A 26290-nucleotide genomic window follows, 5' to 3' on the forward strand; every position below is an offset into this window, starting at 1 on the left:
TGATTATAAAACAGTAACACCTTGAAGAAAATTTTGATACAAAGTTCCTTCCATTTTTTCCCTATGCATAGATTGCTTCTTATATATTTGTGATAATACTACATCAACAACTTTAATCGGGTCTTTTCACTTCTAATATTTCTCATGTTGTAAACTTTTTTAGCATTATTAATAATAATCTACCAAGTAGACATGCCACTATGTTTAAGGGACTATTTCCCTATTTCAATTTTCGCTGTTATTTCAATTTCTCATCTTGGTACAAAAAGTTTTTCCTATTACTCAGATTGTTAATCTGGGATTTCTGTAGACATAAATGGTCAAAAATTACTTGACTGGACTAGTGCACACTATACCATCTAACAAAAATAAACTGTACAGTCTCCATTAAGTAGTCAAACTCAAGAAACTCGAATTCTCTGCCATGGAAACACGTTTACCATGACCCAATTTTGTAAGTACTTACGGGACAGTTTAAAGAATTGTATCCTTTAACAAAAGAACAACTTAATATCAATTGTGAAATATGGCATTTAGAGGCATTTCACTATTTATGCAATTTTATCACATCATTAAGGTACTTGATTGAAAGACTTTGAAAATTCTAAATTGCGAAGCTATACCATAATCAAGAGGTGTACCCAAAACAGACTTACTTCCTCACAGCATGAGAAATTAACTGCTGAATCTCATTATTCACTGCGTGAATACAACACAACCTGACTCCTTTTCTTAGCCAGCTAGCTACATAAGCACAGCCAAAACACCTGAGTCTAAGAAATGTATACTCTAAATACTAAATACTCTAAATGCAACAAGTAAATCCAAGTCTGTTTTCAGTCTCACCTTGCTAAACCAGGATGTTTACTTCCTAAAGAACTAAGGAATTATCAGTAGAAGAATCTACCTTGGACTAACTGTATCCCGGGGAGTCCGGAGCCATTCTTGTAGTTTATCACTGGAAGCAACTCCCACTTTTACCAGGTATGAATATGGTTCTACACGGAAGGCCCAAAAGTGCTTCCCTTTTGTAATTCCAACATCTCCAATGATGTAGTCTAAGCTTGTGTAGTAACCCACTTGGATCCGCTCTGCAGCAAGCAGAAGATTAAATCCAGCTCTGCTCTCTACATGGTCTCTCTTCAAGTTCAGCAAGAGGTGTTCATTATTGTAGCCGCATTTTTCATCAAAAAGGAAACTGAAAACTGTAAACAGAGCAGAAAATTAGTCTGCAAATTGTTAGCATTTCTACAATCTATGGTTAAATTTAACAGGTTTTTCAAATAGAAATTACTAAAAAGATATAGGAAGAGGAATATCTCATTCTACCCTACACAAACTATGACAAAACAAAACCCCAACTTAGAAATAATTTCCAGTAAATTCTCTGTACTGAAAATCTTCAGAAATTTCAAAGCAGAAGAAACATTTTAAATGCATGAGAAATTTATGAATGCAGTTCATTGGAACAGATATAGCAAATCTATCCTAAGTATTTTACACTCTTGAATCTGTCCTTTTATCCCTAAAATAAGTGGCTGTACATTTTCAAAAATATCTTTGTATTTTATTAAAATTTTATTCCAAATTTTATAAATATGGAAACTATTAGCAATTTTAATAAGGTCTTTTCCTTATCAATCAAGATGGCAGACATGAGAAACAGTGTACAGTGTTAAAAAAAAAAGCACAGGCTTTGGGTTCAGAGAGACCGGGTTTGATGCCTGGCTCAAGCATTTGACTAGAGTTTAACCTAAACTTTGATTTCCTCAACTACAGAATGGAGGTAATGTTGCCGGTGAATTTAACGTTCTTTCTTCGTCGCGAAAGAATCTGGAGAATTCCAAATTCAAGAAGTGGATTTATTTAGAGAAAAACACACTCCACAGACAGAGTGTGGTCTATCTTGGAAGGCAAGAAGCCTTGGGAGAAACACACTCCACAGAGTGTGGTCCATCTTGGAGGGGAAGAAGCCTTGGGAGAAACACATTCCACAGACAAAGCATGGGCCATCTTGGAAGACAAGAAGCAATAGGCCTCGAAATACGGCGTGGTTAGTTTTTATGGGCTGGATAATTTCATAAGCTAATGAGTAGGAGGATTATTCCAATTATTTTGGGGAAGGGGCGGGGATAGCCAGGAATTGGGCTACCACTCACTTTTTTTTTTTTTAACATGTTTATTGGAGTATAATTGCTTTACAGTGGTGTGTTACCACCCACTTCTTGACCTTTTATGGTTGGCCTCAAAACTGTCACGGTGCTAGCAGATGTGTCATTAACATGCTAATGTATTACAATGAGCGTATGAGGCTCAAGGTCTACTGGAAGTCGAATCTTCCGCCATCTTGGACCTAGTTGGTTCTCACTAGTTTTCTTCATGTACTATGGCTACATCTTTCTTTTAAAGGTTGTGCCCTGCCCCTTCCCTCCTGTTTCAATAACACTACTCTTCTATCAACTTAAACCCATTAAGCCTAACATTTGGTGGCTGCTAGCCCCAAAAGTGGAAACATTCCAAACGCCCATCAATAGATGAATAAAGAAAATGTGGTATATACATACAATGGAATACTATTCAGCCTAAAAAAGCAAGGAAATTCTGATACATGCTACAACATGCATGAACCTTGAAATAAGCCAGTCACAAAAGGATTATGTGAATCCATTCACATGAGGTACTTAGAATAGGCAAATTCATAGAGGCAGAGGTAGAATAAAGGTTGCCAAGCTCTGGGGGAAGGGTGGATGGGGAGTTACTGTTTAATGGGCACAGAGTGTCAGTTTGGAAAAATGAAAAAGTTCCAGAGATTGTGAGTGGTGATGGTTGCACAACACTGTTGAATGTACTTAATGCCACTGATCTGTAAAAATGGTTAAAATGGCAAATTTTAACTATACAATACCACAATTGTAAAGAACTGTCTGCTAACAAGCTAAAACTATTCTCCATATGTGATTTGACCAGTCTTCCTGGTAATGCCTATTGCCCTGGCATGGCAATTCACACTGTCTCTCAATCTCAAAAGTCTCCCAGTTTGCAAAATAAATTCAAATGGTCACCCTATTCATGTGGTTTCTCTTGGAGAAAAGAAACACAGTTTTTAATGTTTCCTTTCCTCCATCCCCCTTCACTTTGTCACTGAAAACAGTAGCTACTTTCAGGTTTCCTTTTTCTTCCAATTTCAGTCAGAGACTAGAAAAGAAAGCGGAAACTGCATAAACAGTAAAATATTTACTTAATACTTGCAAATGGATCCTAAAACTCTCTTTTGGATTTTATTAAAATTCAAGAAAAATAATTTGAGGCAACCCTATTTATTTGTATTTCTTTTTAATTAGCCACAATGTACATGAAAAACAGAGTGAATAGTACACTCTGGACAAAAAGGGAAGGATGGGCAGAGTGCACAAAATATAGGTACATAAGCCACTAACAATGGGCAGGAGCAATGAGGTCTAAAAGCCAAATAAAGGAATCTCTGAGGCCGTGACCAACTGCGCAGAATGATTTCCTGCTCACCAGGATGAGCACAACTTTGGTTCTAAATGTCCCTTATCCATGGAGACAGTGTAGTGAACATCAACTTAACCTGTAAGTCATTCTCATTCTATAAAAATTTACAGGTGTTGTTTAAGTAGTATCAGTGGTTATTAACTTGGAAAGGGGAGGGAAGATTGCTAGGCAGGAGGAGCTTTTAGTGTAGGAAAAAGCTATCCATGTGGTTCTAATACCTGCCTTCCATCCCCATGTGCTCATAATCACTGAGTTAGAAAAGCCAGACAAGTCAGAATTAGGTAAATTAAAATTATTCTTCACATTGTTGTACCAATAAATTTTTAAAATATCTGCCTAGATCCTATGTTAATAGAGATTTCTATAAACTGATCAAAAATACAGAATTATACTATTTAATACTTGTAAGGTAGCATTTATGCTATTTTAATCCCAAATTAATAGCCCTGCTCACTCAAATGTCATGTTTTTTCTGTATCTGATGTCAGTCAGAAATCTAATCCTGTTCTCAGCCTAGATGGTGAAATTCAAGTATTCAGTCTATTTCCAAATCCTAGCTGGGTATGGAATCTACTTTTCTAGAGTATTTTACAGATGAGAGGTGGTTTTAATGTAGGTCTGCATGGACACATTAACTGGTTTATTTTTTATCACAGTCTTTTCCAACTCTATGCTTTTCTTATTCCCACTATTCACAATACCTGGAGCTGGAGGAGTATGAAGAATCAATTCCCTGCTGCAAGGACTGCAGATTGAACCCTTGTAGGCTCTTACTCTGAAAGCATAGTTACAATTACTTTCAAGATCGGAAATGACTTTACTTGTGCCACACACTTCTATCTCATTCCAAGACAACATTTCTTCATCTCTATTAATCTTCCGGTATTCGAGGACATAGCTATCAGCTTTATCCTTTTCTGGATGGTGCCAATTTATCAAAGCATTGTTATAAACTTTGCTCTGTTCCTCATTGATCTCTGGCACATCTATGCCTGAAAGAATTATGAAATAGAAAACAATGTTAAAATATTATTTCAGAACCTTTATTTTTCCTCAGTAAAAATGATTTATTGACAATAAAGGATTTCTCTGCTGTTCAAGAACTTTCTACATTTATAATACTGTGTATAAGAAAAAGAATAAATCCTGCAAATACAACAGGATGTTGGACTTTGAGGACATGCTAAGTGAAATAAGTGAGACAGAAAAACAAATGCTGACTGCGTGATTCCACTTTCGTGAGGTATCTAAAGTAGCCAAATTCATAAAATCAAAGACCGGAATGGTGGTTATCAGGGGCTGAGGAGCAGGGAGAAATGGGCGCTTATTAATCAATAGGCATAAAGTTTCAGTTAAGCAAGATGAATAAGCTCTAGAGATGTGCTGTACAACTTGTGTCTGTAGACAACAATACTGTATTGTATACCAGATATAGAGGCTAGATCTCACGGTAAGTTTTATCATAATAAAATTTAAAAAGGAAAGTAAATTGAGATTTTAAAAGGTATATTTATGTTTATAACTGAAAGGGGAAAGAAGACTGAAAAATAAGACAGACAAAATAAGTAAAACTCAATTTTAGCTTTACATATTAATTCTGAAACACCATAAATTAAAATTTTTAACCACATACTCTTCAATTTCCATCTACTGAATAACAACCCTAGACTTGAAATTTATGTGTCCTCCTAAAAGTTATTTTAATAAATATTTTTAAATCTAAGTTTGGTCAGTATAATAATAAACAAACTTCAATAAAACATTATATAGTTTTCTTTCATATTATCTTCCACAGAGTTGCCAAGCAACTTATTTATTTATTTTAAAATTTATTTATTTATTTATTTGGCTGCACCGGGTCTTAGTTGGGCATGCGGGATCTTCGTTGCCCCGTGCGGGATCTTCGTTGCAGCGTGCAGGATCTTTAGTTGCAGCATGTGGACTCCTAGTTGTGTCATGTGGGATTCAGTTCCCTGACCAGGGATCGAACCCGGGCCCCCTGCATTGGGAGCATGGAGTCTTAACCACTGGACCACCAGGGAAGTCCGGCAAAGCAATTTAAATGACTTTTTCTTGGTATAAACAAGATACGTATTTTTTTAAGAAAATCAGAAACTACATAAAACACACACAAATTAAGTAACTCAAAGATTATCACTACAATAATTTTGTGTAGCTCCTGCCAGTGTTTTTCTTCCAGTGGCATTCCACTGTAGCAACATTTAACTGTTTTCAGAAACATGTTTCCAATTTTTCACTAAAAATACAATGTTTAAAATATCACAGCTAAATCTTTGTGCATATTCATAATCTTTTCCATAGAATAAATTCCAAACAGCTTAACTGCTTTGGTCATATGGTAAAAATAAGCTATAGGAGTTACACATGCACACGCACACATAAATAAACACATATTTATATCAAATCACAGAGAAATACATGAAATGAAAAGCAGAAGTCTCCCTCTTCTCCTTATCCTCCAGCTATGTACAAGGAATGTACAGCATAAGTATGTCTATGTGTGCATTTGTGCAACTGAATGTTATGCAGCCATGGGATCTGAAAAGTCATCCAAACTACATTTTAAAGTTAAAAAAGAAAAGCTAGTTAAAGAACAACATGACTGGAATGCTCTACGTGCGTGCAGGAAAAAATGAGAAGAGCATCCATCAGCAGGAAGCTGGGTGACCAGCAGCTTTCCATTCTGACCCACCCGTTTTACTGGTCCTTCGTTATGCACTGGTATAACCTGAGATTACCCACACTCAACTTCCTTTTTCCAAAGACTGTTTGGGGACCCCCAGGGAAGGGAGGACCTTGTACTCCTAAGTAAACTAGCATGTATATAAAAAACAATTCAAGTATACATTTTGGAAAAAGAAGAAAGTACAGTATATGAAATAGAATCAGCATTTCAAATATCACCACATATTTGGAAAAACAAGATCATCATAATAGACAAGAAAAGTATATACCTGACAGAGATACAGGTATTGATTGGAAGAGAAAGGTGGTCATAGTAATAATCCTTCAGCGTGTTTAACTTTTAAACAAGACAAATTTCCTCTGACTGAATACAAATCTATGTATCCATACCTGTACAGTAATTAAACTATAAGTGTACTTTTCCAAGGACTGTAATTGTTCACCATTATTAGAAGAGAAATCTGAGGGAGATGAACAACGTGAGAAGAAAAAAGGAACGGTAGACCTCCCTGCTGGGGAGCAGCAGAACACAAACACAACCAAATGTGAGGGGCTGAGTTGCCCGCCCTAAAACTCATATGTTGAAGTTGTAGGCCCTAGTACCTCAGAATGTGCCTTTATTTGGAGACAGGGTCTTTAAAGAAGTAACACAGTTAAAATCAGGTCGTTAAGGTGGACCCTAGTCTACTATGACTAATAGGACTGGAGTCCTTATAAGACGAAATTTGGACTCAGACATATATAGAGGGAAGACCACGTGAAGACACGAGAAGACGGCTATGTGCACACCTAGGAGAGAGACCTCAGAAGAAACCAACCCTGGCGACACCTTCATCTCAGACTTCTAGCCTCCAGAATCCTAAGGGAATTCCCTGGCGGTCCAGTGGTTAAGATGTGGGCTTTTACTGCCAAGGACCTGGGTTTGATCCCTGGTCGGGAAACTAATATCACCGAAAGCCCCAAGGTGTGATTGATAGATAGATAGATTAGATAGATAGATAGATGGGGAACTAAGATCCCGCAAGCCCCAAGGTGTGATAGATAGATAGACAGATAAATAAATAAATAAAACCTTTTACTGCCAGAATCCTGTGAAATTAAATTTCTGTTATGTCACCCAGTCTGTGGTATTTAGTTTTGGCAGCCCTAGCAAACTCATACAACAATGTAAACACTTAAACATCTTAGAGTCATTTTTAGCCTGGAGATATCATTTCTAGGTTTCTGCCCTAGGGAAACTCATACACACGCACAAAGAAACACTGACAAAGATGTTCAACAGAGCGTTGCTTACAACAGAAAAAAAAACAGGAACAGACTGTCTCTCAGTGGGAAACTTACTAACATAATGGAATACTGTAAAGTTAACATATAGCTATAAACCAGAATTTCATGTATTAACAAATATTTATCTTAAACTTAATTTCTCAAAAAAACAAATTACAAAAAAAGATACATACAATGTGGTGCCATTCACACAACGTTTAAAAACATACAAACCAAAAGAATCTAGCTTCTGTGCATAAAAACTTGGTTATAAAAACATAAATGGCATATGATTTTAGCATATGATGGTCTGGGCAACTGAGATGCTGCATTATAATGTCAAACTAAAGAGAATTTGTGTTTCTCCTACACAATGTGAATTCAAACTAAAAAAGTGAAGGTATGCTGTTACTAAAACTCACCACTAGAGAAAAAGGACAATTCTCCAAGAAGTTCTGTTTGTTTAGATGTATTAACAACATAGTCTTCAAAAGAAGTCTGAGCCGCAGGTCTAAAGCTCTTCAAAGATTCTGTAGCTTTCTGTATTCTACAGACAGACATAAAATATTTTACACAAAAATGATTCTTTAAAAAGGCAAATCAGACTAAGTATTTTCAATGAGATTAACAAAAGAAAACTTCACTCAACATTCAAGTTAAGAGTAAAGCAAGAGATACTGCACATAACACAGCATTCTGAACCACTCAGAGCTACAGCTGAAACATAAAGCAGCATTTAATGACACTGCTAGAGAGACTGTCAGTTCAAAGTTAAATACCTGAGGTGGAGCTGTTTTGCGGTCTGAACAAAGCAAGACTGATCTGTCTCCTTCAGCACTTCTTGAGCGTATCCCACGAGTCCGTTGTTCTCTAGCAGCCCCTGATACTCTTCCATTTGAGTCTGAAATTTGTCTAATCTTAGTTTCTTAGAAGCATCAATTGCCTTCAAAACAGATGATTTCCTTTCTTCTAGGATTTCAAAGAGCTTTTCAAAATGTGTAATTGCGTCTTCTTTAGCCCGCTCTCCATTACACTATTATAAAACAAGCAAAGCTTTACCTCATCTGCTAAATCCAAATGTCTTTTCAAGAAAGAGTCACAATTCAACAAAACGAACCCAAATACTGGAAAGAAAAGGATTTTGTCTGACTCCTTGTTTTCAGAACAATAATTTGGCATCAAATATGCTTACTAAGGAATGATCAGCAACTCTGAGACATACTTTGTAATTTTATAATACTATATTTCCTTAAGCTTTCAATCTCCAAAGTCCAGCAATAAACAATTTATTCAATGAAATAAGAAAGCAACGTTCAATTTGTATACAAAGGACCTTGAGGCAGAAATGAACTGATTTAACCAAAGACACAGGAAAATACAATCTTGCACTTATTTATTTTCATTCATTTCTAATTCAGGAAATTTTATCCTTTCTACCATATGCCAATTTTTTAAAAAGTTAAGCCACAGCTATGAAACTCAAAAAAATTACATCCTATACTAAGTAATAAAAATGTAACTCTCTTCTCTTCAAATTAATATTTAGTTATATATAATTGTAATTAAGCTGTAATTTAATTAATATTGATTTAATTATAAGTTATGCAAATTAACTTCTTTATGCTTAAGTTTTTCCTCTTCTGAAAACTAGGGGTAAGAGAGACCATTTAGGTTTTTCTGAAGATTGAAAAAGATTATTCACATAAAATGCCCACCACAATGTCACATACTCGCAATAAACATTATTTTCACTGCACACATAGCTATTCCTCTACTTTGCCATAAAATGATCCTCTCTGTAGTGCTTATTAAACATTTTGAATGTCCACAAAATCAGAGCTCGACCTGATTTTGAAAATAAGACCAGCAAAGCACTTACAAGCATTTATCATAATAGACTCATAGCAGCAGCCAACAGAAGAGTCTTCAAGAACATTCTTAAAAGCTGACAATATATGGTAGAAGTGCATTGCTCATTTTCCAATGGCTTCTGGCCAACATTTAAAATGAAAGGAAATTTTTTCCAGATTTCCTTCTCTGATTCCTAACCTCAACAGCCAATTTTTTTAAAGGAGGATAGGAGGAGAGAACAGAGGGTAGTGACATTCTGGTAGTATTTCAGTGACATATCACATTAAGTTCAGAAATATCATTACACATAGATCAAGAGAAGACTTTTTCCAGCTAAGTATAATTATAGGTAAAAAGACAGTGTCACAGTCTTCACTGAGTAAAATTCAAGAATGGAGACAAATTCTCTAGTGCAGAAGATTCTTACTGATAAGCCTACAAATGCAGCTTAGGTCAAAGGCAAAAGAAGAGGTTAAATAATTTCTCCAGGATCCCAAAGCATCAATGCCTACATGAATACTTGATGCCTGAGTTCCTCAGTTTTCAACCTACTGAATGACAAACTCAAAAACAAGCACTGGGTTTCCTTCTCTCAGAAGTAAAGGCAGGCTGACTGAGAAAACCAATAAAGACAAATCTAAAATTACCACAGACACAATCCCTGAAGCAACCTACTATCTAGATGATAATGTGCTATGTGTTCGGGGATTACAGTAAACTGAGAGAGTCTGTCAATCAGATACAAATGTGAGAAACAGAATCCTACTTTTAAATTACATGAAAATGCAATCTGTGACTAACAGAAAAATAATATTTAAAATATTAAAGCAATACTGGTAATATGGAGATGGGTTCAAGATGGCAGAGTAGAAGGATGTGCTATCATTCCCTCTTGCAAGAACAACAGAATCACAACTAACTGCTGAACAATCATCGACAGGAAGACACTGGAATTCACGAAAAAGATACCCCACATCAAAAGACAAAGGAAAAGCCACAATGAGATAGTAGGAGGGGCGCAATCACAATAAAATTAAATCCCCTAACTGCTGGGTGGGTGACTCACAAACTGGAGAACACTTATACCACAGAAGTCCACCCACTGGAGTGAAGGTTCTGAGCCCCACGTCAGGCTTCCCAACCTGGGGGTCTGGCAAGGGGAGGAGGAATTCCTAGAGAATCAGACTTTGAAGGCTAGCAGGATTTGATTGCAGGACTTTGACAGGACTGGAGGAAAAAGAGACTCCACTCTTGGAGGGCACACACAAAGTAGTGTGCACATCAGGAGCCAGTGGGAAAGAGCAGTGACCTCATAGGAGACTGAACCAGACCTACCTGCTAGTGTTGGAAGGTCTCCTGCAGAGGTGGGCGGTGGCTATGTCTCACCATGAGGACAAGGACACTGGCAGCAGAAGTTCTGGGAAGTACTCCTTGGCATGAGCCCCCCCAGAGTCCGCCATTAGCCCCACCAAGGAGCCTGGGTAGGCTCCAGTGTTGGGTCACCTCAGGCCAACTAACCAACAGGGAGGGAACCCAGCCCCACCCATCAGCAGACAAGCAGATTAAAGATTTACTGAGCTCTAACCACTAAAGCAACAACAAGCTCTACCCACCACCAGTCCCTCCCATTAGGAAACTTGCACAAGCCCCTTAGATAGCCTCATCCACCAGAGGGCAGACAGCAGAAGCAAGAAGAACTACAATCCTGCAGCCTGTGGAACAGAAGCCACATTCACAGAAATATAGACAAAATGAAAAGGCAGAGGCCTATGTACCAGATGAAGGAACAAGATAAAACCAGAGAAAGACAACTAAATGAAGTGGAGATAGGCAACCTTCCAGAAAAAGAATTCAGAATAATGATAGTGAAGATGATCCAGGACCTCGGAAAAAGAATGGAGGCAACGATCGAGAAGATGCATGAAATGTTTTAACAACAACCTAGAAGAATTAAAGAACAAATAAACAGAGATGAACAATACAATAACTGAAATGAAAAATACACTAGAAGGAATCAATAGCAGAATAACAGAGGCAGAAGAACAGATAAGTGACCTGGAAGACAGAATGGTGAAATTCACTGCTGCGGAAAAGAATAAAGAAAAAAGAATGAAAAGAAATGAAGACAGCCTAAGAGACCTCTGGGACAATATTAAACAAAACAGTGTTCACATTATAGGGGTCCCAGAAGGAGAAGAGAGAGAGAAAGGACCTGAGAAAATATTTGAAGAGATTATAGACTAAAACTTCCCTAACATGGGAAAGGAAATAGCCACCCAACTCCAGGAAGTGCAGAGAGTCCCATACAAGATAAACCCAAGGAGAAACACGCTGAGACACACAGTAATCAAATTGGCAAAAATTAAAGACAAAGAAAAATTATTGAAAGCAGCAAGGGAAAAACGACAAATAACATACAAGGGAACTCCCATAAGGTGAACAGCTGATTTCTCAGCAGAAACTCTACAAGCCAGAAGGGAGTGGCATGACATACTTAAGGTGATGAAAGGGAAGAACCTACAACCAAGATCATTCTACCCACCAAGGATCTCATTAAGATTTGATGGAGAAATCAAAAGCTTTACAGACAACCAAAAGCTAAGAGAATTCAGTACCACCAAACCAGCTCTACAACAAATGCTAAAGGAACTTCTCTAAGTGGGAAACACAAGAGAAGAAAAGGACCTAAGAAACAAACCCAAAACAATTAAGAAAATGGTAATAGGAACATACATAGTGATAATTACCTTAAACGTGAATGGATTAAATGCTCCAACCAAAAGACACAGGCTTGCTGAATGGATACAAAACAAGACCCATACATATGCTGTTACAAGAGACCCACTTCAGACCTAGCGACACATTCAGACTGAAAGTGAGGGGATGGAAAAAGATATTCCATGTAAACAGAAATCAAAAGAAAGGTGGAGTCACAATACTCATATCAGATAAAACAGACTTTAAAATAAAGACTATTACAAGAGACAAAGAAGGACGCTACATAATGATCAAGGGATCAATCCAAGAAGATATAACAATTATAAATATATATGCACCCATCACAGGAGCACCTCAATACATAAGGCAACTGCTAACAGCTATAAAAGAAGAAATCGACAGTAACACAATAATAGTGGGGGACTTTAACCCCTCACTTATACCAATGGACAGATCATCCAGACAGAAAATTAATAAGGACACACAAGCTTAAAATGACACAACAGACCAAATAGATTTAATTGATATTTATAGGACATTCCATCCAAAAACAGCAGATTACACTTTCTTCTCAAGTGCGCATGGAACATTCTCCAGGATAGGTCACATTGTGGGTCACAAATCAAGCCTCAGTAAATTTAAGAAAATTGAAATCATATCAAGCATCTCTTCTAACCACAACGCTATGAGATTAGAAATCAATTACAGGGAAAAAAACCCGTAAAAAACACAAACACATAGAGGCTAAACAATACGTTACTAAATAACCAAGAGATCACTGAAGAAATCAAAGAGGAAGTCAAAAAATACCTAGAGAAAAATGATAATGAAAAGACTACAATCCAAAACCAATGGGATGCAGCAAAAGCAGTTCTAAGAGGGAAGTTTATAGCTATACAAGGCTACCTCAAGAAACAAGAAAAATCCCAAACAAACAACCTAACCTTACACCTAAAGGAACTAGAGAAAGAAGAACAAACAAAACCCAGGGTTAGCAGAAGGAAAGAAATCATAAAGATCAGAGCAGAAATAAATGAAATAGAAAACAACAGCAAAGATCAATAAAACTAAAAGCTGGTTCTTTGAGAAGATAAACAAAATTGATAAACCATTAGCCAGACTCATCAAGAAAAAGAGGGAGAGGACTCAAATCAATAAAACTACAAATGAAAAAGGAGAAGTTACAACAGACACCGCAGAAATACAAACCATACTAAGACCACTACAAGCTACTCTACACCAATAAAATGGACAACCTGGAAGAAACGGAGAAATTCTTAGAGAGGTATAACCTTCTAAGACTGAACTAGGAAGAAATATGAACAGACCAATCATAAGTAATGAAATTAAAACTGTGATTAAATATCTTCCAACAGGGCTTCCCTGGTGGTGCAGTGGTTAAGAAACCGCCTGCCAATGCAGGGGACACAGGTTCGACCCCTGGTCTGGGAAGATCCCACATGCCGCGGAGCAACTAAGCCCATGCGCCAAAACTATTGAGCCTATGCTCCAGAGCCCGAGAGCCACAACTACTGAGTCCATGTACCACAGCGACTGAAGCCCATGCACCTAGAGCCCATCATCTGCAAAAAGAGAAGCCACCGCAATGAGAAACCCGCACACCGCAACAAAGAGTAGCCCCCACTCGCTGCAACTAGAGAAAGACCACATGCAGTAACGAACACCCAACGCATCCAAAAATAAATAATAAAATAAAATTAATTAATTAAAAAACATCTTCCGACAAACAAAAGTCCAGGACCAGATGGCTTCACAGGTGAATTCTATCAACGATTTAGAGAAGAGCTAACACCCATCCTTCTCAAACTCTTCCAAAAAACTGCAGAGGAGGGAACACTCCCAAACTCATTTTATGAGGCCACCATCACCCTGATACAAAAACCAGACAAAGATACTACAAAAGAAGAAAATTACAGACCAATATCACTGATGACTACAGATGCAAAAATCCTCAACAAGATACTAGCAAACAGAATCCAACAACACATTAAAAGGATCATACACCATGATCAAGTGGGATTTATCCCAGGGATGCAAAGATCCTTCAATATATGCAAATCAATCAATGTGATACACCATATTAACAAATTGAAGAAGAAAAACCATATGATCATCTCAATAGATGCAGAAAAAGCTTTTGACAAAATTCAACACCCATTTATGATAAAAACTCTCCAGAAAGTGGGCACAGATGGAAGCTACCTCAACATAATAAAGGCCATATATGACCAACCCACAGCAAACATCATTCTCAATGGTAAAAAACTGAAAGCATTTCCTCTAAGATCAGGAACAAGACAAGGATGTCCACTCTCGCCACTATTTTTTATTTTTCGCCACTATTATTCAACATAGTTTTGGAAGTCCTAGTCATGGCAATCAGAGAAGAAAAAGAAATAAAAGGAACCAAATTGGAAAAAAGAAGTAAAACTGTCACTGTTTGCAGATGATATGATACTATACATAGAGAATCCTAAAGATGCCACCAGAAAACTACTAGAGCTAATCAATGAATTTGGTAAAATTGCAGGATACAAAATTAATGCACAGAAATCTCTTACATTCCTATTCACTAATGGTGAAAAATCTGAAAGAGAAATTAAGGAAACACTCCCATTTACCATTGCAACAAAAAGAATAAAATACCTAGGAATAAACCTACCTAGGGAGACAAAAGACCTGTATGCAGAAAACTATAAGACACTGTTGAAAGAAATTAAAGATACCAACAGATGGAGAGATATACTATTTTCTTGGATTGGAAGAATCAATATTGTGAAAATGAGTATACTACCCAAAGCAATCTACAGATTCAATGCGCTCCCTATCAAATTACCAATGGCATTTTTTACAGAGCTAGAAAAAAAAATCTTAAAATTTGTATGGAGACACAAAAGACCCCAAATAGCAAAAGCAGTCTTGAGGGAAAAAAACGGAGCTGGAGGAATCAGACTCCCTGACTTCAGACTATACTACAAAGCTACAGTAATCAAGACAGTATGGTACTGGCACAAAAACAGAAATATAGATCAATGGAACAGGATAGAAAGTCCAGAAATAAACCCACGCACCTATGGTCAACTAATCTATGACAAAGAAGGCAAGGATATACAATGGAGAAAAGACAGTCTCTTCAGTAAGTGGTGCTGGGAAAACTGGACAGCTACATGTAAAAGAATGAAATTAGAACACTCCCTAACACCATACACAAAAATAAACTCCAAATGGACTAGAGACCTAAATGTAAGACTGGACACTATAAAACTCTTAGAGGAGTAGGCTTCCGGGAAGATGGCGGAAGAGTAAGATGTAGAGATCACCTTCCTCCCCACAGATACACCAGAAATACATCTACACATGGAACAACTCCTACAGAACACCTACTGAGCGCTGGCAGAAGACCTCAGACCTCCCAAAAGGCAAGAAACCCCCCACGTACCTGGGTAGGGCAAAAGAAAAAAGAATAAACAGAGACAAAATGATAGGAAGGGGACCTGCAACAGTGGGAGGGAGCCGTGAAGGAGGAAAGGTTTCCACACACTAGGAAGCCCCTTCGCGGGCGGAAACTGCGGGTGGCGGAGGGGGGGAGCTTCTGAGCCGCAGAGGACAGCACAGCAACAGGGGTACGGAGGGCAAAGCGGAGAGATTCCCGCACAGAGGACTGCTGCCGACCGGCACTCACCAGCCCAAGAGGCTTATCTGCTCACCCGCCAGGGCGGGCAGGGCTGGGAGCTGAGGCTCGGGCTTCGGTCGGAGCGCCGGGAGAGGACTGGGGTTGGCGGCGTGAACACAGCCTGCAGGGAGTTAGTGCGCCACGGCTAGCCGGGAGCGAGTCCGGGAAAAGGTCTGGAGCTGCCGAAGAGACTTTTTCTTCCCTCTTTTTTTTCCTGGTGTGCGAGGACAGGGGATTAAGAGCACTGCTTAAAGGAGCTCCAGAGACGGGCGCGAGCCGCGGCTAAAAGCACGGACGCCAGAGACAGGCATGAGACGCTAAGGCTGCTGCTGCCGCCACGAAGAAGCCTGTGTGCGAGCACAGGTCACTCTACACACCCCGCTTCTGGGGAGGCTGTGCAGCCCGCCACTGCCAGGGTCCCGGGATCCGGGGACACCTCCCCCGGTAGAACGCATGGCACGCCTAAGGCTGGTGCAACATCACGCCGGCCTCTGCCACCGCAGGCTCGCCCCACACTCCGTGCCCCTTCCTCTCCCCAGCCTGAGTGAGCCAGAGCCCCCGAATCAGCGGCTCCTTTAACCCTGTCCTGTCTGAGCGAAGAACAGCTGCCCTCCGGCGACCTACATGCAGAGGCGGGGCCAAATCCAAAGCTGAGCCCCGGGAGCTGTGAGAACAAAGAAGAGAAAGGGAAATCTCTCCCAGCAGCCTGAGAACCAGCAGATTAAAACTCCACAATCAACTTGATGTACGCTGCATCTGTGGAATACATGAATAGACAACGAATCATCCCAACTTAAGGAGGTGGACTTTGAGAGCAAGATTTATGATTTTTTCCCCTTCTCCTCTTTTTGTGAGTGTGTATGTGTATGCTTCTGTGTGAGATTTTTGTCTGTATAGCTTTGCTTCCACCATTTGTCCTAGGGTTCTATCCGTCCTTTTTTTATTATTATTATTTTTTCTTTTATTTTCTCTTAATTATTTTTTTATTTTAATAACTTTATTATATTTTATCTTACTTTCATTTTACTTTACCTTCTTTCTCTTCTTTTCCTTCCTTCCCTCCTTCCTTCCTTCCTTCCTCCCTCCTTCCCTCCCTCCCTTCTTTCTTTCTTTCCTTCCTTCCTTCTTTCCTTTCTTCCTTCCTTCCTTCTTTCCTTCTAGTAATTCTTTCTTTCTACTTTTTCTCCCTTTTATTCTGAGCCATGCAGATGAAAAGCTCTTGGTGCTGCAGCCAGGAGTCAGTGCTGTGCCTCTGAGGTGGGAGAGCCAACTTCAGGAAACTGGTCCACAAGAGACCTCCCAGCTCCACATAATATCAAATGGCGAAAATCTCCCAGAGATCTCCATCTCAACACCAGCACCCAGCTTCACTCAACGACCAGCAAGCTACAGTGCTGGACATTCTGTGCCAAACAACTAGCAAGACAGGAACACAACCCCACCCATTAGCAGAGAGGCTGCCTAAAATCATAACAAATCCACAGAAACCCCAAAACACACCACCAGACGTGGACCTACCCACCAGAAAGACAAGATCCAGCCTCATCCACCAGAACACAGGCACTAGTCCCGTTCACCAGGAAGACTACACAACCCACTGAACCAACCTTAGCCTCTGGGGACAGACACCAAAAACAATGGGAACTACGAAACTGCAGCCTAAAAACAGGGGACCCAAAACACAGTAAGATAAACAAAATGAGAAGACAGAAAAACACACAGCAGATGAAGGAGCAAGATAAAAACCCACCAGACATAACAAAAGAAGAGGAAATAGGCAGTCTACCTGAAAAAGAATTCAGAATAATGATAGTAAAGATGATCCAAAATCTTGGAAATAGAATAGACAAAATGCAAGAAACATTTAACAAGGACCTAGAAGAACTAAAGATGAAACAAAAAACGAAGAACAACACAATAAATGAAATGAAAGATACTCTAGATGGGATCAATAGCAGAATAACTGAGGCAGAAGAACGGATAAATGACCTGCAAGATAAAATAGTGGAAGTAACTACTGCAGAGCAGAATAAAGAAAAAAGAATGAAAAGAACTGAGGACACTCTCAGAGACCTCTGGGACAACATTAAACACACCAACATTCGAATTATAGGGGTTCCAGAAGAAGAAGAGAAAAAGAAAGGGACTGAGAAAATATTTGAAGAGATTATAGTTGAAAACTTCCCTAATATGGGAAAGGAAATAGTTAATCAAGTCCAGGAAGCACAGAGAGTCCCATACAGGATAAATGCAAGGAGAAATACACCAAGACACGTACTAATCAAACTGTCAAAAATTAAATACAAAGAAAACATATTAAAAGCAGCAAGGGAAAAACAACAAATAACACATGAGGGAATCCCCATAAGGTTAACAGCTGATCTTTCAGCAGAAACCCTGCAAGCCAGAAGGGACTGGCAGGACATATTTAAAGTGATGAAGGAGAAAAACCTGCAACCAAGATTACTGTAGCCAGCGAGGATCTCATTCAGATTTGATGGAGCAATTAAAACCTTTACAGACAAGCAAAAGCTGAGAGAGTTCAGCACCACCAAACCAGCTTTACAACAACTGCTAAAGGAACTTCTCTAGGCAAGAAACACAAGAGACGGAAAAGACCTCCAATAACGAACCCAAAACAATTAAGAAAATGGGAATAGGAACATACATATCGATAATTACCTTAAATGTAAATGGACTAAATGCTCCCGCCAAAAGACACAGATTGGCTGAATCGATACAAAAACAAGACCCATATATTTGCTGTCTACAAGAGACCCACTTCAGACGTACAGACACATACAGACTGAAAGTAAGAGGATGGAAAAAGATTTCATGCAAATGGAAACCAAAAGAAAGCTGGAGTAGCAATTCTCATATCAGACAAAATAGACTTTAAAATAAAGAATGTTACAAGAGACAAGCAAGGACACTACAAAATGATCGAGGGATCAATCCAAGAAGAAGATATAATAATTGTAAATATTAATGCACCCAACATAGGAGCAACTCAATACATAAGGCAAATACTAACAGCAGTAAAAGGGGAAATTGACAGTAACACATTCATAGTAGGGGACTTTAACACCCCACTTTCACCAATGGACAGATCATCCAAAATGAAAATAAATAAGGAAACACAAGCTTTAAATGATACATTAAACAAGATGGACTTATTTGATATTTATAGGACATTCCATCCAAAAACAACAGAATACACATTTTTCTCAAGTGCTCATGGAACATTCTCCAGGATAGATCATATCTTGGGTCACAAGTCAAGTCTTGGTAAATTTAAGAAAACTGAAATTGTATCAAGTATCTTTTCCAACCACAATGCTATGAGACTAGATAACAATTACAGGAAAAGATCTGTAAAAAATACAAACACATGGAGGCTAAACAATACACTACTTAATAACGAAGTGATCAGTGAAGAAATCAAAGAGGAAATCAAAAAATACCTAGAAACAAATGACAGTGGAGACACGACGACCCAAAATCTATGGGATGCAGCAAAAGCAGTTCTAAGAGGGAAATTTATAGCAATACAATCCTACCTTAAGAAACAGGAAACACCTCGAATAAACAACCTAAACTTGCACCTAAAGCAATTAGAGAAAGAAGAACAAAAACCCCCCCAAAGTTAGCAGAAAGAAAGAAATCATAAAAATCAGATCAGAAATAAATGAAAGGGCTTCCCTGGTGGCGCAGTGGTTGAGAGTCTGCCTGCCGATGAAGGGGACACGGGTTCGTGCCCCGGTCCGGGAGGATCCCACATGCTGCGGAGCGGCTGGGCCCGTGAGCCATGGCCACTGAGCCTGCGCGTCCGGAGCCTGTGCTCTGCAGCGGGAGAGGCCACAGCAGTGAGAGGCCCGCAGAATGCAAAAAAAAAAAAAAAAAAAAAAAGAAAGAAATGAAGGCAACGATAGCAAAGATCAATAAAACTAAAAGCTGGTTCTTTGAGAAGATAAACAAAATTGATAAACCATTAGCCAGACTCATCAAGCAAAAAAGGGAGAAGACTCAAATCAACAGAATTAGAAATGAAAAAGGAGAAATAACAACTGACACTGCAGAAACACAAAAGATCATGAGAGATTACTACAAGCAACTCTATGGCAATAAAATGGACTACCTGGATAAATGGACAAATTCTTTGAAATGCACAACCTGCCAAGACTGAATCAGGAAGAAATAGAAAATATGAACAGACCAATCACAAGCACTGAAATTGAAACTGTGATTCAAAATCTTCCAACAAACAAAAGCCCAGGACCAGATGGCTTCACAGGCGAATTCTATCAAACATTTAGAGAAGAGCTAACACCTATCCTTCTCAAACTCTTCCAAAATATAGCAGAAGGAGGAACACTCCCAAACTCATTCTACAAGGCCACCATTACCCTGATACCAAAACCAGACATACATGTCACAAACAAAGAAAACTACAGGCCAATATCACTGATGAACATAGATGCAAAAATCCTCAACAAAATACTAGCAAACAGAATCCAACAGCACATTAAATGGATCATACACCATGATCAAGTGGGGTTTATTCCAGGAATGCAACAATTCTTCAATATATGCAAATCAATCAACATGATACACCATATTAACAAATTGATGGAGAAAAACCATATGATCATCTCTATAGATGCAGAGAAAGCTTTCAAGAAAATTCAACACCGATTTATGATAAAAACCCTGCAGAAAGTAGGTATAGAGGGAACTTTCCTCAACATAATAAAGACCATATATGACAAACCCACAGCCAACATCGTCCTCAATGGTGAAAAACTGAAAGCATTTCCATTAAGATCAGGAACAAGACAAGGTTGCTCACTCCCACCACTCTTATTCAACATAGTTTTGGAAGTTTTAGCCACAGCAATCAGAGAAGAAAAGGAAATAAAAGGAATCCAAATCGGAAAAGAAGAAGTAAAGCTGTCACTGTTTGCAGATGACGTGATACTATACATAAAGAATCCTAAAGATGCTACCAGAAAACTACTAGAGCTAATCAATGAATTTGGTAAAGTAGCAGGATACAAAATTAATGCACAGAAATCTCTGGCATTCCTATACACTAATGATGAAAAGTCTGAAAGTGAAATCAAGAAAACACTCCCATTTACCACTGCAATAAAAAGAATGAAGTATCTACGAATAAACCTACCTAAGGAGACAAAAGACCTGTATGCAGAAAATTATAAGACACTGATGAAAGAAATTAAAGTTGATACAAATAGATGGAGAGATATACCATGATCTTGGATTGGAAGAATCAACATTGTGAAAATGACTCTACTACCCAAAGCAATCTACAGATTCAATGCAATCCCTATCAAACTACCACTGACATTTTTTACAGAACTAGAACAAAAAATTTCACAATTTGTATGGAAACACAAAAGACCCCGAATAGCCAAAGCAATCTTGAGAAAGAAAAACGGAGCTGGAGGAATCAGGCTCCCAGACTTCAGACTATACTACAAAGCTACAGTAATCAAGACAGTATAGTACTGGCACAAAAACAGATAGATCAATGGAACAGGATAGAAAGCCCAGAGATAAACCCACGCACATATGGTCACCTAATCTTTGATAAAGGAGGCAGGAATGTACAGTGGAGAAAGGAAAGCCTCTTCAGTAAGTGGTGCTGGGAAAACTGGACAGGTACATGGAAAAGTATGAGATTAGATCTCTCCCTAACACCATACACAAAAATAAGCTCAAAATGGAAAGTCCTAAATGTAAGGCCAGAAACAATCAAACTCTTAGAGGAAAACATAGGCAGAACACTCTATGACATAAATCACAGCAAGATCCTTTTTGACCCACCTCCTAGAGAAAGGGAAATAAAAACAAAAATAAACAAATGGAACCTAATGAAACTTCAAAGCTTTTGCACAGCAAAGGAAACCATAAACAAGACCAAAAGACAACCCTCAGAATGGGAGAAAATATTTGCAAATGAAGCAACTGACAAAGGATTAATCTCCAAAATTTATAAGCAGCTCTTGCAGCTCAATAACAAAAAAACAAACAACCCAATCCAAAAACGAGCAGAAGACCTAAATAGACATTTCTCCAAAGAAGATATACAGACTGCCAACAAACACATGAAAGAATACTCAACATCATTAATCATTAGAGAAATGCAAATCAAAACTACAATGAGATATCATCTCACACCAGTCAGAATGGCCATCATGAAAAAATCTAGAAACAATAAATGCTGGAGAGAGTGTGGAGAAAAGGGAACCCTTTTGCACTGTTGGTGGGAATGTGAATTGGTACAGCCACTATGGAGAACAGTATGGAGGTTCCTTTAAAAACTACAAATAGAACTACCATATGACCCAGCAATGCCACTACTGGGCATATACCCTGAGAAAACCATAATTCAAAAAGAGTCGTGTACCAAAATGTTCATTGCAGCTCTATTTACAATAGCCCAGAGATGGAAACAACCTAAGTGTCCACCATCGGATAAATGGATAAAGAAGATATGGCACATATATACGATGGAATATTACTCAGCAATAAAAAGAAACGAAATTGAGCTATTTGTAATGAGGTGGATAGACCTAGAGTCTGTCATACAGAGTGAAGTAAGTCAGAAAGAGAAAGACAAATACCGTATACTAACACATATATATGGAATTTAAGGAAAAAAGATGTCATGAAGAACCTTGGGGTAAGACAGGAATAAAGACACAGACCTACTAGAGAATGGACTTGAGGATATGGGAAGGGGGAATGGTAAGCTGTGACAAAGCGTGAGAAAGGCATGGACATATATACACTACCAAACGTAAGGTAGATAGCTAGTGGGAAGCAGCCACATAGCACAGGGAGATCAGCTCGGTGCTTTGTGACCACCTGGAGGGGTGGGATAGGGAGGGTGGGAGGGAGGGAGACGCAAGAGGGAAGAGATATGGGAACATATGTATATGTATAACTGATTCACTTTGTTATAAAGCAGAAACTAACACACCATTGTAAAGCAATTACGCTCCAATAAAAAAAAAAAACTCTTAGAGGAAAACATAAGAAGAACACTCTTTGACATAAATCACAGCAAGATCTTTTCTGATTCACCTCCTAGAGTAATGGAAATAAAAACAAAAATAAACAAATGGGACCTAATGAAACTTAAAAGCTTTTGCAAAAGAAAGGAAACTACAAACAAGACAAAAAGGCAGACCTCAGAAAGGGAGAAAATATTCGCAAATGAAGCAATGGATAAAGAATTAATCTCCAAGATATATAAACAGCTCATGCAGCTCAATATTAAAAAAACAAACAACCCAATCAAAAACTGGGCGGAAGACCTCAACAGATATTTCTCCATAGAAGATGGAAAGATGGCCAAGAGACACATGAAAAGCTGCTCAACATCACTAATTATTAGAGAAATGCAAATCAAAACTACAATGAGGTATCACCTCACACCAGTTAGAATGGGTATCATCAGAAAATCTACAAACAACAAATGCTAGAGAGGGTGTGGAGAAAAGGGAACTCTCTTGCACTTTTGGTGGGAATGTAAATTGATACAGACACTATGGAGAACATCATGGAGGTTCCTTAAAAAACTAAAAATAGAATTACCATATGACCCAGCAATCCCACTACTGGGCATATACCCAGAGAAAACTGTAATTCAAAAAGACACATGTGGGCTTCCCTGGTGGCGCAGTGGTTGAGCATCCGCCTGCCGATGCAGGGGACAGGGGTTTGTGCCCCGTTCAGGAAGATCCCACATGCCGCGGAGCGGCTGGGCCCCTGAGCCATGGCCGCTGAGCCTGCGCGTCCGGAGCCTGTGCTCCGCAACAGGAGAGGCCACAACAGTGAGAGGCCCGCGTACTGCAAAAAAAAAAGAAAAAAAAGACACATGCACCCCAATGTTCAGTGCAGCACCGTTTACAATAGCCAGGTCATGGAAGCAACCTAAATGCCCATCGACAGACGAATGGATAAAGAAGATGTGGTACATATATACAGTGGAATATTACTCAGCCACGAAAAGGAACAAAATTGGGTCATTTGTAGAGACGTGGATGAATCTAGAGACTGTCATACAGAGTGAAGTAAGTCAGAACAACAAATATCACATATTAACACATATATGTGGAACCTAGAAAAATGGTACAGATGAACCAGTTTGCAGGGCAGAAATTGAGACACAGATGTAGAGAACAAACGTATGGACACCAAGAGGGGAAAGCAGCTGTGGGTGGGGGTGGTGGTGTGATGAATTGGGAGATTGCGATTGACATGTATACACTGATGTGTATAAAATGGATGACTAATAAGAACCTGCTCTATAAAAAAATAAATAAAATAAAATTCAAAAAAAAATTTACTAGTAATATGGTGCTAATTCACATAATTTTTCAATGATTTTTACCCATTTTTGAAAAAAATTTGTAAGAAATGACAGTCTCATACTAGCCAGAGTATTTTTATATTTAATTACAAAACATAAAGTGATCAAGGGTAATGGCTCTTCAGTTTATTTCAAATAGAGAAAAGAAATAGGGATCAAAATCAGTGAAGACTATTAGGAATTTTAAAATAACCCAGTCCTATCCTCTCTTACTATATTTTTAAAGTGCTATCAGTTTTTAAAATTTTTTATTGAAGTATAATATGCAAAGAGGAAAATGTACATATAAGTGTAAGGATCAGTGAGGCTTTGCAACCACACCCATGTAACCAGCATCCAGATTGAACAATATTACCAGTATCCCAGAAGCCACCCTTATAACTTTTCCAGGCACTAATCCTCTCTCTCTTCAGTAACTCCTATCCTGAACAACACAGTCTTGTTTCACCTGTCTTGGAATCACCCAGCATGTACTCCTTTGTATTTGGCATTTCCTTTCAATATTAGTGCCAGACTTATCTACATTGTTGCACATAGTTGTAGATATTCATCCTTCACTGCTATTTATATTCCACTGTTAATGAACATTTGAGTACTTTCCGTTTTGTGGCTATCACAAATAATGCAGCTAAGAACATCTTAATACATGTCTTTTGGTGAACATATGTGACAGGAATATATTTCGGAGTATCTGGAAACTTAAATAAACCTGGTCTTATTGACATATAGTATATTTTTCAAATGCAATCTGTTAGTTTTATAAGATACAGATAATCATAAAAGCTATCATTTTCCTTATATTGCTACTTTGGAGAACTCGTTAACTGCCACATAAAGAATTAGTCATTCTTTCCTCTGTGTTCCAATATCATTTAATCACAACCTCTATCAGCACCGATCACATAGCATTATATTTTACATTTGTTTTCTTAGTCCCAGAAAAGCAGGAGTGAGATCTAACACAACTTTGTACTCCCAGCTCAAATAATACCCTCTGGATTTTATGAACGAATAAATGAATATCTAAATGAATAAGTGAAAAATATGCAAACCAGCTTATCACTTACCTCCGTTTCTTTCATTAACAAGTTCAGTTCAGAAATCTGACTCTTCACCTGGCTCTCCTTGCCAATAAGGTAATCAATATCTTTTGAAAGCTTTTCCTATTGGAATATATTAGAAACAGAAATAGAAGTGTAACAAAGGCCTTCCAGAATTTCTTTTAACACAGTATCCTCTTCTCTAGCCTATGATGAACAGACAGTAAAATCAACAATGGTTATTATCGTTATTAACCCAGCGTAAACAGTCACTGGCGTCGAGCACACAGGCCTAAAGATACATGAGGGATTAGAAGCAGTTAGAAAAAAGAACAAGGTAGTGATGCTCAGATTAGTAAAAACTCCTGAACACACAAATAGCAGAATGCTTCCTCCCAAGGCTTCTAAGTAGATGGAAGGGCAGCAATCCAAATAGTGTTGTCTTCCACCAGATTTTATAATTCACTCTCACACACACACACCCCACACACAACAGGAAAAACAACAAAGACCCTTCCAAAATAATCTTCAGAGTCCATCCCAGCCTAGATGTTCACTAAACAATTACACAATACACAATAGTGAAAACACAGATTTATAAAAATAGGTAACTTCAAGAGCTTATTGAATAGTTTGTTCGTAAAGTAGTCATTTTGAAACTGGTATAGTTTACCATAGAGATAATGTCATAGATTTTGGTGAGATCACTAGTGTGGCCCAGAAAACATTAATATACCTGAAATACATTTAAAAACAAACAATAATACCCTGATGCACCACGGGGTACAAAGCAGTAAGAGACAATGTATCCTGAGACTAAGTGAGAATAAGAACATCCAGAAAACACCTCCCATGCTGTAGCCCTGACAGGAGGATCTGAACATTGCTTGCTCACAACTGGACTAAGGGTTGAAAAGAGTTTGGAAGAAGAGGGGCAAAGCTCCTAGGAGTTGAAGAAGTGAGTCTCCTTCTTATATCATCGTCCTCTTTTTTTACTTAGACCATGTTACAGGGTAAGAGAACGTATGCAGAAATGAAAGTGACAGGTCTCCAGCATGGCCCATCTTTAACTCTTTGGGACACCCAGCAATCAGACCC

General features: G+C 38.5%; 1 protein-coding gene across 1 annotated transcript in view; it reads right to left on the reverse strand.

Annotated features, from left to right (window-relative positions):
* Positions 1–26290, reverse strand: part of TRIM36 (tripartite motif containing 36) — a 52561-nt gene that overhangs the window by 1727 nt on the left and 24544 nt on the right. Inside the window, exons 5-9 of the mRNA XM_060146194.1 lie at positions 25220–25315; positions 8268–8521; positions 7911–8035; positions 4218–4508; positions 908–1205 (exon numbers count right to left, since the gene is read on the reverse strand). Of these exons, the coding sequence (XP_060002177.1) occupies positions 908–1205; positions 4218–4508; positions 7911–8035; positions 8268–8521; positions 25220–25315 (1064 nt within the window). The remainder of the gene's footprint in view (positions 1–907; positions 1206–4217; positions 4509–7910; positions 8036–8267; positions 8522–25219; positions 25316–26290) is intronic.

Source organism: Lagenorhynchus albirostris, chromosome 3 (assembly GCF_949774975.1).
Source record: "Lagenorhynchus albirostris chromosome 3, mLagAlb1.1, whole genome shotgun sequence".
In the NCBI taxonomy this organism is placed as follows: domain Eukaryota; kingdom Metazoa; phylum Chordata; class Mammalia; order Artiodactyla; family Delphinidae; genus Lagenorhynchus; species Lagenorhynchus albirostris.